The sequence below is a fragment of the Syzygium oleosum genome, unplaced genomic scaffold, assembly GCF_021117445.2.
Source record: "Syzygium oleosum isolate NSW1041296 unplaced genomic scaffold, Sole_v2.1 Sole_v2.11, whole genome shotgun sequence".
Lineage (NCBI taxonomy): Eukaryota > Viridiplantae > Streptophyta > Magnoliopsida > Myrtales > Myrtaceae > Syzygium > Syzygium oleosum.
The window spans coordinates 694,751-706,887 of NW_026607495.1; the positions used below are offsets into that span (position 1 = coordinate 694,751).

The 12,137-nt window shown below is 41.1% G+C and overlaps 1 protein-coding gene across 3 annotated transcripts; it reads right to left on the bottom strand.

The window, feature by feature from the left end:
* Window positions 1-1,975: 1,975 nt before the first annotated feature.
* Window positions 1,976-9,208, bottom strand: LOC115691476 (C2 and GRAM domain-containing protein At1g03370). 3 transcript variants are annotated; one of them, XM_056315816.1, is made up of 10 exons: window positions 8,425-8,516; window positions 7,397-7,539; window positions 5,858-7,102; window positions 5,319-5,501; window positions 4,874-5,157; window positions 4,644-4,760; window positions 4,182-4,444; window positions 3,803-3,971; window positions 3,352-3,624; window positions 1,976-3,250 (listed from the first exon to the last, which is right to left on the bottom strand). In XM_056315816.1, the coding sequence occupies exons 2-10, from the start codon at window positions 7,500-7,502 to the stop codon at window positions 3,059-3,061; spliced, it is 2,832 nt and encodes a 943-aa protein (XP_056171791.1). In that variant the 5' UTR covers window positions 7,503-7,539; window positions 8,425-8,516; the 3' UTR covers window positions 1,976-3,058. The 3 variants fall into 3 exon arrangements, with proteins under 3 accessions (XP_056171791.1, XP_030473970.2, XP_056171792.1); XM_030618110.2 differs by lacking the exon at window positions 7,397-7,539 and having other exon boundaries at window positions 8,425-9,208; XM_056315817.1 differs by lacking the exons at window positions 1,976-3,250; window positions 3,352-3,624; window positions 3,803-3,971; window positions 7,397-7,539 and having other exon boundaries at window positions 4,178-4,444; window positions 8,425-9,208.
* Window positions 9,209-12,137: the final 2,929 nt, after the last annotated feature.

A 12,137-nucleotide genomic window follows, 5' to 3' on the forward strand; every position in this document is an offset into this window, starting at 1 on the left:
GGACAGGAGGGGCGGCCACAATCGGAACTTCGGCACCTGTTCTTTGGTGAGGAAACCTAAGATCGCCAAGGATCCAAGGAGTACCCCAATTACAATATTCAGTTTTGTAAATCATAAATTGGAATATTGTAAACTCATCTCTGAGTTATAAATATATGTTTGTGATGTAGCAGAAGTAGAGTAAAAATTTTGAATTTCTTGGGTACTAAAACAGTTAACTTATATAAAGACATTAATTTAACCATCGTGGTGATTAGTCCGATAACATAAGGTTTGCTCGTGAGTGATTTGAGCTCCATGGTCGCTGGGTTCGAATCCTCGGTACCTCTTGGGCATCGAGAAGCCTTGGTTCGTACACGCCGTGAGTTCGACCATGCCACAACGCGAGATAATCTCAACTTTACTCCCACTAGCACCACAAAGCGAGCAGTACTTATCGCGAGTGTCCTATGATAATGCCCAGAAGGTCACCGATACTAATAGCCATCTTACTCTTTTCACTGGTAAAAAAAAGATACATGGTTGCGTTTGTTTTACTGAAAATTTCATGATAAGGAAAAATAATTTGCATAGAAATCATGTTCAAGAAAAGTAGTTAGCTTTCATTTGTTTTATGGTTTTGGAAAAGTGAATTATTTCTTGCTAGAAAGGGAAGTCGTTTTCCTCCACTCTTGAACTTCTTGTTTTCAATCAATGGAAAACGTTTTTTTATAGATCGATTAGTTTTCCGTCATCAAAACACCGAAAAGTCGAAAAACAATTTCCCAAATAACAGTTTTCCTTCAAACAAATAGACCCATAATTCAATATTTAGATACTATAATAGTTTGAGCGGTTTTAGGGGATCTATATTACCGAAAAGAATTTATGTTCTGTGAGGAGCATATAAGAACAAATGGATATATATATAACAAGATGTATTTCATAAATAACAAGATTTCAAAGTTAAATGAAGTGATTAAGGGGGGGAAATATTGTAACAAATTGGAAAATACGAATTTGATTTATCCACCAATTATCCAACTGCATTTATCGCAAAATTTTAAAAGCAAGATATACGGTCAAAGAAATTTCGTCCAAATTTTAATCGACAACTATGTTGTACCAACACCACCCGCCGTGGCAGGTACTGGAAAGACTGCACTCTTCCACTCGCAAAGGTTGAGTGTTCGAATCCCGAGCGCCGCAGGTGACTTGCCGTGCACGTGTGTGGTGGCTAGCACGTGTCGCCCTGAGTTACTCCCATTTGTCGCCGTGCGGGGTTCCCGAGTTACAAAAAAAAAAAAAAATTATGTTGTACCACCACCCGCCCGGGTGGCGCTGCTGGAGCGCGCACTCTTCCTCTCGCAAAGGTTGAGTGTTCGAATCCGGATGCCGCAGGTGACTTAACCGGTGCACGTGTGTGGTGGAGACGTGTCGCCCTGGGTTTACCTCCCGGTTGTCGGCCGTGCGGGGTTCCCTGGGTCACCAAAACAAACTATGTTGTACCCTTGCTTGTAAGTTTAATAGTTAGTTTGGTGCACAACCCACATACATGAGAGAGAAATGACTATTGAATCTAATCAAACAGACAACAGTTCTCGATTGTATAATTGATGAAATTCGATGGATAAGATGTACCGACAAAATCTGCTTACAAGTGATATCTCGTGTTAACTTTTCCTTTCTTTTTTTTCATATATAAACATAACAAACAAAGCGAGACAAATGTGACATATATATATGTAGAATCCACCATGCTCAAAATCAAGAAATTAGACAACTTCTAAACTCATGTCCCTCACTTGATCAAAGGCAAGCAAATTGACCTAGACCTAGAGGGATTTGTGAGGAGCGACTCCTTTCACACCTTGGCCTAAAGCTTTTAGCAGCAATCTCACAGACCAGTAATACAAAGCCAAAATAGCAAAATTATAATGACAGACAGAGTGTGTGATCTATGCCATGGTGGCTTGATTTGCAACAGACAATCACATTTCCAAAATTGATACTTATTTTAACCCATCAATGTATTATAGCATTCAGTACAAAAGTTCCAAAGGTACATAAAAATTGTTCGGGATGCACCTTTATCATTCATCATTCCCTTATCCACAGAGCATAAACCAGTATAAACAACCACAATTAGACTTGAAGTGGTATGCAAAAACTGAACAAAAGATCGGCAACATGAACGCCAAGCAAGCCCAATCCTACTTGAACGGTAGACGACTATATGAATCCTTTTACATTATTGAGCTCAACTCTGTAACAAGTCTTGTGTGACAGAAAGAAAGTGACTACCAAATCAATAGAAGTCACGAGTCCCAGATGGAAATTGTTCTTTCTTTGCACACTATGCAGATATTGGCAAAGAACTCAAACATAGTTTTTCACTCCAATGCAAAGAGAGATGCAAATCCTTTTGCTCTTACAATTCCAAACGTTTCAAATATCTCCAATAAATGTCAACTCAATGTCGCATTTCATATCGGCCATCGGTGAAAGCCAACTGCATTACTAAACAATCGCTACAAGGAATAACACCTTCCCACGATACAATCGGATTTTATATACAGTTCACTTTTCCTTCTGATATTTCGCCTTTTACAGAAAGAGGAAAATGAGGCTGCTTTCTCGCATTCCCTACTGTTTACAATCTCCTCACGCAAATGAGTACAAAGCCAACACTACGTTTCAAGTGCACATCTAAGCAGAGGTATTGCCATTCACTAAGATGGATCCATCGGTCGCCAACTCACACTTGGACGTCATGGATAATCCTAGATGAAAGTGAGTTTCAACTGGCTCATGAGTGTCATTATCTGCCCGCTTCTATCACAAGTTATGGTCTACACAAGCATCTGGATGAATCAAAGAATGCTCAAGCTAAATTTGTCACTGAGACACGTTTCATATACTCCTCAATGCTGTTTCCTTCACATCTCGGGAATACCCTGAATACTTAGCCTAACTGGATAACAGAACCGGAGCAAACGAGGTTATTCACAGAGGAGTATCAGCCTCGTCTCGGGCAAGCTAAAGGTTATAAAGCCACAATATTGCAAAGATCCCCATACTATCTCGAGGTGAATTCCTTCTCAATGACCCCAAACATTACCTTCAGGCGATCTTGCAGATTCAAGAGAATGTTCTTCGTAATCCTCTTCTGATGCCTACTACTTTTCAGCCACGCCATCCCAAAAAATACCTTTACGCTGCACTCCTTAGGTCGTGAAGGCGCATCTTCAATCTGGTACCTAAGGTGAAGCTGAAAGCACAGTACTACTTAGGAAGCCAGAAAATTTACAGATTCAAAAGAAAATAAAGGAAAATGGGAAAATATAGTAAAAAATGAGGTAGAATCAATACATTGAAATAGTCACCAAGTGGGACTGCATGGAGAGTCATAACCTCTTCAACAAGCCAACCATCTCTATCCGGAAGAGCAGATTTTTGCTGAGTACTTGTGACCTCCCCTCTATATCGGGAAATACGCTTATCGAATCTGTAATATATTTGTCTCTCATATATATCCGGCTTCTCCGACTCCCACGGGGTATACGAATAATTAAGACAACCAGCCTTCTCCATAAACTTCCGCTCCAAATCCTCACCGCCAAAAACTTCCATGAAGAAGTTGGTCTGACATGGCCAAAGGAGTTATTGGACAATTTTTTTTTCTTTTTATGATTAAGAAGCCCATCTTAATTAGTAAATCGAGGGCGTATGCTATAAAAAGTACTCGAGGCAAAAGAATACTGTTTGAAAGTCCATTTTCTAATGCACTTTTGAAAAGCTGATAAGGGAATGGGTATCTTACAGGAACAGGGAGGACGGAAGAATAGACTTCAGACAAGCTAACATCCTCAAGGCCCAAGAAGGACCCACTCTCTTCCGTCATGAGGTTTCTAGCTTCAGATTCTTCTTCGATGAGTTGAACCTTCTGCTCTGGAGTCAAAGACCTAGCCTTCCAAAGAGCCATAATTGTCCTGGACATAGTACGCATGTTTTAGTCTTTTCATAAGCCCAATTATTTGATGCCCCTTCTCTGATTGTCCTATGCCATTTTGGCAATTAAGCAGAGACCTAACGACAATCACGCTAGATTTATGGTAAGAAATCGCCACCAGACCCACCAACCGTTTACAACTTCAACCATGCACAGAAAGCTTCCAAAGGAATATTAACTCACTGATTACCTGTGTGCAACATTGAAAGAAACAAAAGACTGAAAGTGGAACTTCAGCCTGCCTTCCTCATCCTGCGTCTTTGCCCCATGTCTTGCTTCCATACCTTTGCCTCGCCAAAGAGTCATGACCACGATCGGACTACCCATCGACGAAAGAGTAGGAGACAAGACTTGAATATCTTCTATGTCCTCCCAGAGGAAAAAGAATTTGGTCTTCTGCCCAAACAGATTTGCGTGGAAGCCAATAATCCGTGCCGACAAAAAAAGGCGTCCCTGTGGAAGAGTAACCTCAAACATGAGATGCCAACCCCAATATGCCTAAAACCCTCATGAACATTCTCAAAATAATTGTTCATTCTTTTGTTTTTGGCTATGTAATTGAACAGAATTGAAATGGTTGAAACTGGACAGTATAGAAAATACAGTCAGTGTGGATGTATTAACACCGAATGATAAAAAGCTAAACAAGCACCTGGAGAGGCATTTTGCGTTTCAAGTGACAAGTGAAATCATTGATGAGAAATTCCTCAGGTGGAAGAGCAAAAAGCTTCTGAAAAGCGGAATTTGTTTGCGGAGACCTTATATTTATCTGCATTATTCATTATCACAATAATTATGCTGTTAGTACGACTATAGCATACAGAGACTAATAAGAACCATACAATGATTGTCCCAAGAGAAGTAGGAAAACCAGTGACTTACCTTCTTGCCCACCTCTTTCTCCATCTTAGATATATACTCTTTCGCCACATTGCTACCTCTTGTATTGTCTAAGAAGATCCTCAAGTGCAGCTTAGACTGGCATGCCTGAGCTAGCTTTCCTTGAAGAGAAACCCACACATCAGCTAGGTCTGATATGTTGTTCCTCACGAAATTGATTTCGGCATGTCCTAAAGATGTAGCTTCATCAAAAGGTCCATCAAAATCGAAAACCTCCACATCTAGCACAGAAGGAGGATCCTCCATGGCATCAAATTCAAATATTTCTGCACAATCCAGAGGGCCAAAGCAAGACCATTGAAATGGAGATTGGTGTCGAGAAAAAAGTAAGATAAATTATCTGTAATCCAGCAAATATGCATGATGAAACTAGTAGCTCTACGGAAGATGCTAATTTAATGAAGTTAAGGGATTCTGAGAAATTCACCATTCCACAGAGGATCAGTTTTCTGAAACTTTATTGAACTCGTTCTCGTCTTGCCATTACAGGTAAAGACAACATATGGGTCAGAGGAACTGCTCGAGTCAACAGCTGCTACGCTACTTCCTTCAATCAAAGCAACGGTTAGCAACCATCCATCACCTTGAGCTTTGACTCCATGATCGCTACCTAGAGTTGAAAGGGTAGTAGGGAATTTAGATTTCGCCGCAGAAAAGTTCACCTAAATTTACGCACAATTTCTGGAGAGTTGGTTGATAGCAAGGAATTCTGAGCTTACAGTTCTCTTGATGGATAGAGTACATGAGCAAGCATCAAAACCATGTCTTTTTAAGAGTCAAACAAAAAGCTAGCATAGAGCGATACATGAAGATTAACAAAGTACCGATATGAATCTCAGAGCACCATTCAAAATACTTGACATGAGGATCCCATTTACCACAAACTAGAAGACCACAGTTACATGGAAGAGGGTGCTGCATACACTAAGCTACAGGCAAAAAGAGTAAACCAGCTTCAGATAATACCTTTCTGCATTCTGGCCTGCATGAAGTGTGAAATCAACCCCAGGACCCGCTCAGCTTGGAGAACCAGTATACCACACACAATGACTTCACCAATAGAATCTGGCAGATCTAGCCCAACAAACTCCAGCCCTTGAATTGCGCTTGGTGTGGCAAGCCATAGGTGAACAAGCACATACAATCCCATGACAAAAGTAGATAGCACAATAAAATTGGCAAAGTATTGCACAGCGAGCTTCCAATCTGATTGAGGCTCTGCCTGCAAAGAGGCCAAAATCTGTTCCTTGTTGGACCCGATGTCCTTCGAATCCACCGGCTTAACCGTCTGATTAAGTAAGCTAGCATACTGCTCGAAACTGTCCTTGAGACCCTGCCGAGCTCCATTTTCTATCATACCTTTCATCATCGTACTCTGCAGAAAATTCATCCTCCACGATATGACCAATCGTGAGGATTGTTCTCCTGATGGCAGCTCAGGCCCGGGAGTAATGCAATAGAGCAACTCGACTTTGAAGGTACTCCCGTACATGACATCCGGAGTGCTTACACTTGCTAAAACAGCATATACCTTTCCGTCAGCCTTCAAGTAAATTTGCTCCTCAGTGGCTTTGACGGCTTTGATCAATTTTGTTGCTGCCTTAATGTAAGTAATGACTCTCTTCAAGGTCTCTCCACCATTCTCGAACTTCCACTGCCCGAGTTGCAGTTCTGTTGTTCCTTGAAGATCAGCCACTGATCTTGGAAAAGAGGAATCGAGAGAGAAAAGCATTGTATTCAGGTCAGATGGTGCAATGACGCATAGCTGGTCCAAAAGTACTCCTCCCGGTAAATTGCTCGGAGTTTCGCCTTCTTGCTCTCGAGACTCCATTATTTTAATCAACTCTTCAAAGGAACCAGAAGAAAACTGGTCGTCATCTTGGCTGTCAGAAGATTCAGGCCCAGAAGCTTCAGGTAGTTCCGGCAAGTCAATGCCCCTATTTGAGGCCACTGATGATGTGTCTGCACCCTTGTTGAACATCTGTGCAAGACGACCAGCAAAAGTTTTCTGAGAACAGGACTTCTCTTCCTTTGAGGACGAAAACTCGTCTCGCATGGGTGAGGCTCTTGGTGAGCCACTGAGAGATCCTGCAGGCGATTCCACCATTAAGTCAGCATGCCTTTTCAAGACAGGGACAACTTCTCCTTCATTGCCATTCATCTCCGAGAACGCGCTACTTTCTGAGAAATATATAGCTAGCTGTATTTCACCTGCCAGGAATGAAAAGGAGGGGATCCAAAGAGGTGAGCCGCCATTCTTTTTCTCAATAGTCAGATGAATTTAAAAAATTTATCCAGTGAAACATGCAATAAATATCCCCACAAAAGCTTCTACAACCATGATTATCTAAATCACATTTCTAAGTAAAGGGTCCATAAAATCACTCCGTCAAATCGGATCGTTAAATCGTAAGGTTTCATGAACTTTAAAATGGTATTTAAAAAATAAATGCTCTCACATTCATAGGTAACTTGAACAAGAATACGGTGAACAAAAAAAATTACCATTGAGACAAGCAAAAGCATCCCACTCTAACACTACAGGAAATAATCTGTAACATGAGTCCTCTGAAGTGTAATATAATCTGGAAATTTGACATGCGAAGTGCATGCCCAGGAACCCAAAGTTTCTAAATCAATCGACCAGACTGAAGAAAAAACCGAACAAGGACATACTTATTCAGCAAAGCTTGCGACTCTTTTTACATTAGAGAGAGAGACAGAGAGAGAGGCATTCGTTCTATGATCAAGATATGAAAGAACAGGCGTGCCACCATCTAGATGCTAGTGAAGAATTGTAACTGAGTCACCATTATCATGATCTCATTCGACTTGTAGAATGAGAAAAAGGGCAAAGCCCCCGGACAAGATTTCATTGATTGGCAATACTTTGAATTGGTCGATTTTGTCTTAGCATTACAATGGCTACTTTATTCTACAAAAAATAATCTTGCACTGTCACCAAACCTACAAACTCAATTTGGTTAAATTTGCTGATCTTGAACAATTTTGGTGAAAGATTTTATGGAGTTCACGACCTGACTAGCGAACCCACACCGTTCCCAATGCAGACTACGATTTTTAGGCATCTTATATCGCTTTGTGCACTTAAAATCACAAACAATTCAAGTCAAGTTTTGACATGCATTTTTTAATCATCTATAGCCAAATACAAAGTTTCAATTATTTAGGCATAACCGATAGAGTCAACAAACTAGACCAAGTTTGTTGGAAGTTCAAATTCAAAAATGCATAACAAAGTGAAAGCCAATCTTAGGCATTAGGTAGGAACCGCACAACTTAAACTCCTATCATGAACCTGATAATGTTCACTCACCTAACCTAAAGATAGCAACATATCTTCAGCATGTTCAAAAAGTGCCTCGATTAACGTCTGAGGTGATGATCATAGAGGTAGTGTATCTTCGCAAGTGGCACAAAATGCCAAGCTCTGACCATAAATTATGGGGCAGATCCACTCAAATACGCCACAATTAACATCAAACATTCTAATGAAACTCCATGATACGTACCGCATTCCTTATTCTTGGACTTCTTATTCTTCGGTTGCAGAGTATACCAAGCAGTGCCGAGAGAGCCATTTTCGGCATCGAAAACGCGTGAAACCGGGATCTTCAGTTGCCCGATGAAATCGTCATTGAAGTACCTGTCCTCATCCAAAACAGTGAGCACAAGCTCATCCTTCAAATCCTCAACCTTGAAGCTAAATTCGTCTCCCCAGCTCGGGTTCAAGCTCTTCTTCACTACCTTTGTCCTAAACCTGTGCCTTCCTAGCTGAAGCCGAACGTACGGATCACTAAACCCGTTCAGATCCATCGCCGGCACGTTCCTAGCTTCAATCACACGCACATAGAGCTTCATAGCTGATGCTGAATTCGAATTCCACTCAGGACCCAGAATTCTTCCGGACCCAAACCAGCAAGCACCCTCACAACCCAGAAGGAATCAAGAAGAAAAGAGGGAAACTTTCCTCTACCCAAATGCTTGATACGAACGAGCGAGTGATCCAGGAAGAAACGATCAAAGTCAACAAATAGTGAAGAGCCACGTAAGTCACACGGATTGAGTCGTGAAATGACAAGAACTTTACGTCACCGGAAAGAGCTCAAGAAAGGGACAGCGACCTCAGAACAATCGGCCCAATATCGATGCCAGCAACGAACACGTAATGCTGCAGAGACCCATGATCAGCCTCGAACGAAAGAGAACCAAAACATGGCCAGGCACGGCTCAATCCACCGACAAAGCTATCAAGAATTAACAGGGGAAGAAAACAGAGGAGACACCCGGGAGAGATCGAGAGATCACAAACAAATTTGGCAGCATCAGCAACAAGAAAAAAAACAAGAACGAGAATTGGTGTTGCGGGAGCAGATGAATCGAGGAGGGGGTGGGGAATTCAATAATATGAGGGTACGCCCAGAAACGGAAAGAGATTGGGGAGTCTGGACTCGAAAGCAAAAGGGAGGGGAGACTTTTCAAAGTCTTCCTGCTCTCCTCCCCCCCCCCCCACCTTTCGTTTTCAATCCGAAACTGCGCGTGATTTGGTGGACTTTTTGACCTTTGGTAAATTGTTGTTTTTTTAAGTCAGCTGAAAGATTGAAAATAATAAAATAGATTAGGGACAAGGTCACGAACGATGCCTAATCCCTCAATTTCTAACTTATTCAATATAATTCTTGAATTTAAATTAATTAAAAGACTACATTAAATATTTTCATATAGTTCAAAAGTTAAATTGGACATGTACCAAAAGTTCAGAGACAACATTGAATAAATTAAAAGTTTATGGATCATATTACATATTTAATTAATGTTCATGGACCATATTGAACAAATTGAAAATTCGGAATTCATGTTGCATGTTGATTCAAAGTTTATGGATTACGTGTGTGATTTTCTCAATAGAATAATGAGCTCACCATTGTTGGCCACGTCTGTGGAGGTGGTTCTTTCACACTAGGACGAAGACCCTTCCCTTTCCAATGTTTGACCATCATCCATGACGTTTGAAGATGGAGGTGCGCTCGGAGTGCCACCAATTCTTTTTTAACGTCTAATGTATTTGGATTTGGGTCAAATCAAAGTGTTCGATTTTATATATCGAATTGCATGTCGGGGAGCGTGGACATCTATCCGATCCTGACGACGAATGTGGGAGTAACTTTTCGGGAGCCGCTCCCCAATAGGATTGGTTATACGGGACACGGCCCATTTAAGTCGAAGTTGAAATTCTTCCCTCGTGGGAAGTGTTAAAGGTGAAGGCTTGGGTTTGTTTGGGGGTGAAGATGGAGAGACGTAGAAGGGGAAGATACAATTGAATTAGGTAGAGTGGGGTCGAAACATTGGTGGTAGGAGTTCGAGGATGTGATGTATATCTTTGTCGAAGATCTTTGAAGGGCGGGACGATCGCTCATGCCCATGTCATTCTCTTGATAAGGTCATCATGCATAACTTAAGGTACTCGACATCCGAGCTAAACAAGATGTGCAATCAATTATAATCGTATAATTTGCTATGATGCTCTTGTGAACGATTTACGGAAAGAAAGACACAAGCCCGTTATGTCCACGACTCTGGACACCACATGGGTTATCCTCGACCCCGATGGTCGCCATACAGAAAAAGAAAACTGGAATATGACATGATATGCAATGTTTAACTTGGATGACATGCTTTAGTTGTAGCTCAATGTTTTGGCTTGCTTAGTACTAATTGTCGTGTCCTGATGCTGGTTGACACAAATTACACAAACACAATTATTGTATCGTCGATATGACAAGTCAAATTACGAGAGCTTCAAATGTTTCAATAAAAATAAAAAAATAAAAATCACTCCAACAACTCGTTAGTAATGAACCTAATATATGCATGTATGTAGTGTATGTCTATTGTCTTGGCTTTTGGATACCAGAAATGGACAAATTGCAAAAGCTTTATCATTTTGAGTCAAGTCAACTTAGTGTTCAATTAAGAATTAACATTATCAAAGAGAGGGAGCCGAAACTCTTATGATGACCTCTGCAGTCTGTTATGATCCTGCCAGACGGGCTCCACGGAGGAGAAAATACCCTTTAGAAGTTTTACATCCCGATGATCTCGAAATCCGAACGAGAATCGAGATGAAATTTTTTAAGGACTTGCTTATGTCCAAATAAAACCTAATATATATTAGGTATGTAGTGTATGTCTATCGCCTTCAGCGTTTGGATACCGGAAATGGACAAATGGCAAAAGCTTTATCTTGTTGAGTCAAGTCAAAGGAACAATTTACAAGCCACGGGGATCCAACCATAGAACAGATGAGGACCACCACGAAGTCCAGACATGATTGAGATAATGGAAAGCAGCCCCCCACTTGGCATAAAAAGTGATTGAAAACGGTTGTCCCCAATATGCTCGGAACCTTCTGCATCATCTGCCTCAGCCCTTTTCTCAAAACCTAAAGGATTATGGTGTAACACGGTAGATTTGTAGAAGTGTATGTTTGACAGAAACGGAAACAGGAAGAACAGCAAAATAGTAAAAGTTGGATTAGTTGATTGAGAGACTTTTTACCTTTGTCGACAATCCAACGAAAAAGAAAGTTGGAAAGTCATTAAGTGGACGGAATGGCATGTTTGTAGTCCCATTTAGAACATGATAATGAGATGTTTCTCTCTATTGTTGGTGGCTATGAGATGATCTACCAATCTTTAAGCTTTAAGGAATTCTCGAGGCAACGATCAATGTACATAAACAGGTTTTTCTGGCCTTTTAACAGAGAGACGGGAATATCGACGACATCATTTCAATAGGTGAATCGAGATAGATAATCACACGACGCTGTCGAGCCACTCCCGCTAATGCGGGTCGAGGTCACTAGCCGTCACTCTCCGTGCAGTATCAAGCGATTGGATAATTGAGTTCAAGCCTAATACGTTGACGTAGATTGATGCCACTTTTCCATTGAAAAGGCCGGTACCTTTGTTCACTACGTATCCATTTAGTCCGCTACCCTTTTTCCCTCTTTTCTTGTCTGTCGATTCAAAAAGTAGTTTGTTTGCTTTTTGCCTTTTTCCTTATCACGCTGAACCCGATGAACAATCTTGCTTTTGGTTTCGACTTTTTGAAGCACGTTTGACAGATTCATGCAATAAGACAACCCTCTGCAAGATCCCGAAATCTCTGAAATTCAGCGCTGGAGAAAAGGGAACTATTTATGGCGTCACGACTCCGAGTGTGT